Source organism: Mandrillus leucophaeus, unplaced genomic scaffold (genome assembly GCF_000951045.1).
Source record: "Mandrillus leucophaeus isolate KB7577 unplaced genomic scaffold, Mleu.le_1.0 Scaffold895, whole genome shotgun sequence".
Classification (NCBI taxonomy): Eukaryota; Metazoa; Chordata; class Mammalia; order Primates; family Cercopithecidae; genus Mandrillus; species Mandrillus leucophaeus.
The window spans coordinates 342,661-345,799 of NW_012109752.1; the positions used below are offsets into that span (position 1 = coordinate 342,661).

Genomic DNA, 3,139 nt, shown 5'->3' on the forward strand with positions numbered 1-3,139 from the left:
AAAAAAAAAAAAAAAAAGTAGTAAGAAGAAAAAAGAAAAAGGGTCAGCTCTGCAAAGATCCGGAGACAGGGAGAAAATTCCAAGCAGAGGGCTGGCAGATGCAAGGCCCATAAGATGAAACAAGCTTGCATGATACGTGACAGCCAAATAGAAAGGCCAGATGGGGAGTAATAGGTGGGTAAAGAGCAGGAATGGGGTAGGCAGGGCCAGATCAAGTAGGTGGGAATAATGAATGGATTTTACGGAGGCAGGATGGAAGCCTGGAGACCAGTTGTTGCAATCCAGATGAAAGATGGTAGTGGCTTGGCTAAGGGTAGGGAAGTGAGGCTTAGGAATGACAACTGGGGAGAGGAAGGAGGGGAACGAGGTTCTTGCTTAGAGGCATGATGAGTCCAACTGTGGAGACTGACTGGCTCCAAAACTGGGCTGTGTGGCATCCAGATCTCATCCACGGCAGGTCCTACAGTTGTGCTGGTCTCTCCCATCCAGCTGAGGCTCTTCTTTCTCTTTCTCAGGTATGGCTCCCATGGTGCATTTTACCGCTATAAGAACAGCATGGGGAAGAGTCTCCCACTCTTTTATATCTACGACTCATACCTGACGTCCCCTGAGGCCTGGGCCCACCTCCTGACACCAAACGGGCCCCACTCGATCCGCAACACGCCCTATGATGGGGTCTTCATAGCGCTGCTGGTGGAGGAGGGTCACACCCACGACATCCTGGCCGCCGGATTTGACGGCATGTACACCTACTTTGCCTCCAATGGTTTCTCCTTTGGTTCTTCCCATCAGAACTGGAAAGCTGTGAAGAACTTTTGTGATGCCAACAACCTCATGTTCATCCCCAGTGTGGGGCCTGGCTACATAGACACCAGCATTCGGCCCTGGAACAACCACAATACGCGCAACAGGGTCAACGGCAAGTACTATGAGACGGCCCTGCAGGCGGCCCTGACGGTGAGGCCCGAGATCGTCTCCATCACCTCCTTCAATGAGTGGCACGAGGGCACCCAGATTGAGAAGGCCATTCCCAAGAAGACACCCACCCGCCTGTATCTGGACTACCTGCCTCACCAGCCCAGCCTGTACCTGGAGCTGACCCGCCGCTGGGCAGAGCACTTCATCAAAGAGAAGGAGCAGTGGCTCATGTGAGGGGCCTGTAAACAGGGACGTGAGGAGCTGATGTCCTTGCCTTGCTGGAAGATGTCACCACGTGGGGTTCAGCTGAGGTTGTAGGCACTCACTCATTCCCAGGTCAGAGGTCAGCAGCTAGGTGCTTCTGGGTGGGCTGTCAGGCCTGGGCCTGTGCAGCACAGAGACCATTCCTCAGGCGAGTGGTGCTGGGGTGCTCTGCGGTGATGGGAATGGCAGAGGCTGGCAGGTGACTGAACTTAGCCCAGGGCAGCTCCACGTTCTGGGAACACTTTCATGTAACCCCTTCTAATTTTGAACTCTGCAGCAGGCCGGTGCTGTGTAGTGGCCACCCACTCACCACCCTTGGAAGGGTGTCAGGGTCTGGGCTCGCATGTGCCCTGCTCCCTTCTGCCAGTCTGCGTCCTCTCCTCAGGCCTCCTTCTCACATCATCTGTCTTCTCCAAGTTAGGGAACCATATTTGAGACTTTCAAAAAGGGAACTTCTAGGTTTAAGCTCCTCCCAGTAGATTCCTGAACCCAATTATCAGGAAATCATCCTGAGCACTCACAGGTTCATGTAACACTCACTCATCAAGCACCTTCCTATGTGCTAGGTGCTGGGGAAAACTTGACCAAGGAAGAGGTCCTGTCCTGAAGCTTCCAGGACCCAGCTTTCCTTATCTGGTGTGGCCTTGTAGCTAGTGCCTGGGCACAGTTGTTTTTCTTTTTGCAGTTTTACCTAGTGCTGGGCATTCAGTTCTTTCTCCTCTAAAAAAATACCTCTGTGCTCCAGAGCCTCATTTTTCCCAGATGCATATTTAGCTCCAGGGAGAGGACTAGGAGGAAACCCCCTCCCTTTAGCTGCCTGAACTGACTGAGGCCCACTCACTACAGCCATGTTCAGTGCTACTGTGATTTGTAGTAATTAAATATGAACTGGTATTCTCAAGTAAGCATTCCTTTTGCTCTCTTTAAGACCTCACAAATTCTGACCTTAGATTCTGTGACAAACTGACATATGAGTTGGGCTGGCTATGGCTTTACCACAAGTAGGTTTGCTTAAGAAATTACTAACAAGGCCGGGCACGGTGGCTCATGCCTGTAATCCCAGCACTTTGGGAGGCTGAGGCGGGTGGATCACCTGAGGTCAGGAGTTCCAGACCAGCCTGGCCAACATGGTGAAACCCCGGCCCTACTAAAAACACCAAAATTAGCTGGGTGTGGTGCTGGGTGCCTGTAATCCCAGCTACTTGGGAGACTGAGGCAGGAGAATTGCTTGAACCTGGGAGGCCGAGGGTGCAGTGAGCCAATGTGGCACCACTGGACTCCAGCCTGGGCAAGAGCAAGACTGTCTCAAAAAAAACAAAAAACAAAAAAAGGAAAACAAATTACTAAACAAGATTTCTAGAGGGAATTAACAAACCAGTGCTTATTTACAAATAAACGAATATGCTAATTGCAGGCACCCTGATTAAAGTGGGCCCCTCCCTGTTAACACCTCACAAGATTCTTAGGATATACTTGAAAACAGGTGCACTGGAAACCACTGTACTGAGAAGTTTATGGGCTCAAGACTGAATTGGGCGTGGTCGCTCAGGCCTGTAATCCCAGGACTCTGGGAGGCTGAGGTGGAAGGATCAGTTGAGTCCAGGAGTTCGAGACCAGCCTGGGCAACCCAGTGAGACGTGTCTTTAAAACCATTAAAAATAGGCCGAGTGCCTTGGCTCACACCTGTAATCCCAGAACTTTGGGAGGCCAAGGTGGGTGGATCACTTGAGGCCAAGAGTTCAAGAACAGCCTGACCAACATGGCAAAACTCCATCTCTACTAAAAATACCAAAAAAATTAGTAGGGTATGGTGGTGCACACCTGTAGTCCCAGCTACTCAGGAGGCTGAGGTGTGAGAATCACTTGAAAGTGGGAGGCAGAGGTTGCAGCGAGCCAAGATTGTGCCACTGCACTCCAGCCTGGGCAACAGGGATTCTGTCTCCAGAAAAAAAAAAAA

At 51.1% G+C, this 3,139-nt stretch overlaps 1 protein-coding gene across 2 annotated transcripts in view; it reads left to right on the top strand.

The window, feature by feature from the left end:
* The window catches only part of MANEAL (mannosidase, endo-alpha-like), a 9,653-nt gene extending 7,163 nt beyond the window's left edge, over nucleotides 1-2,490 (top strand). For both annotated transcript variants that reach the window (XM_011969510.1, XM_011969509.1), the window contains one exon: nucleotides 516-2,490. In XM_011969510.1, coding sequence (XP_011824900.1) covers nucleotides 516-1,152 — 637 coding nt within the window. In that variant the 3' untranslated portion in view covers nucleotides 1,153-2,490. The remainder of the gene's footprint in view (nucleotides 1-515) is intronic.
* Nucleotides 2,491-3,139: the final 649 nt, after the last annotated feature.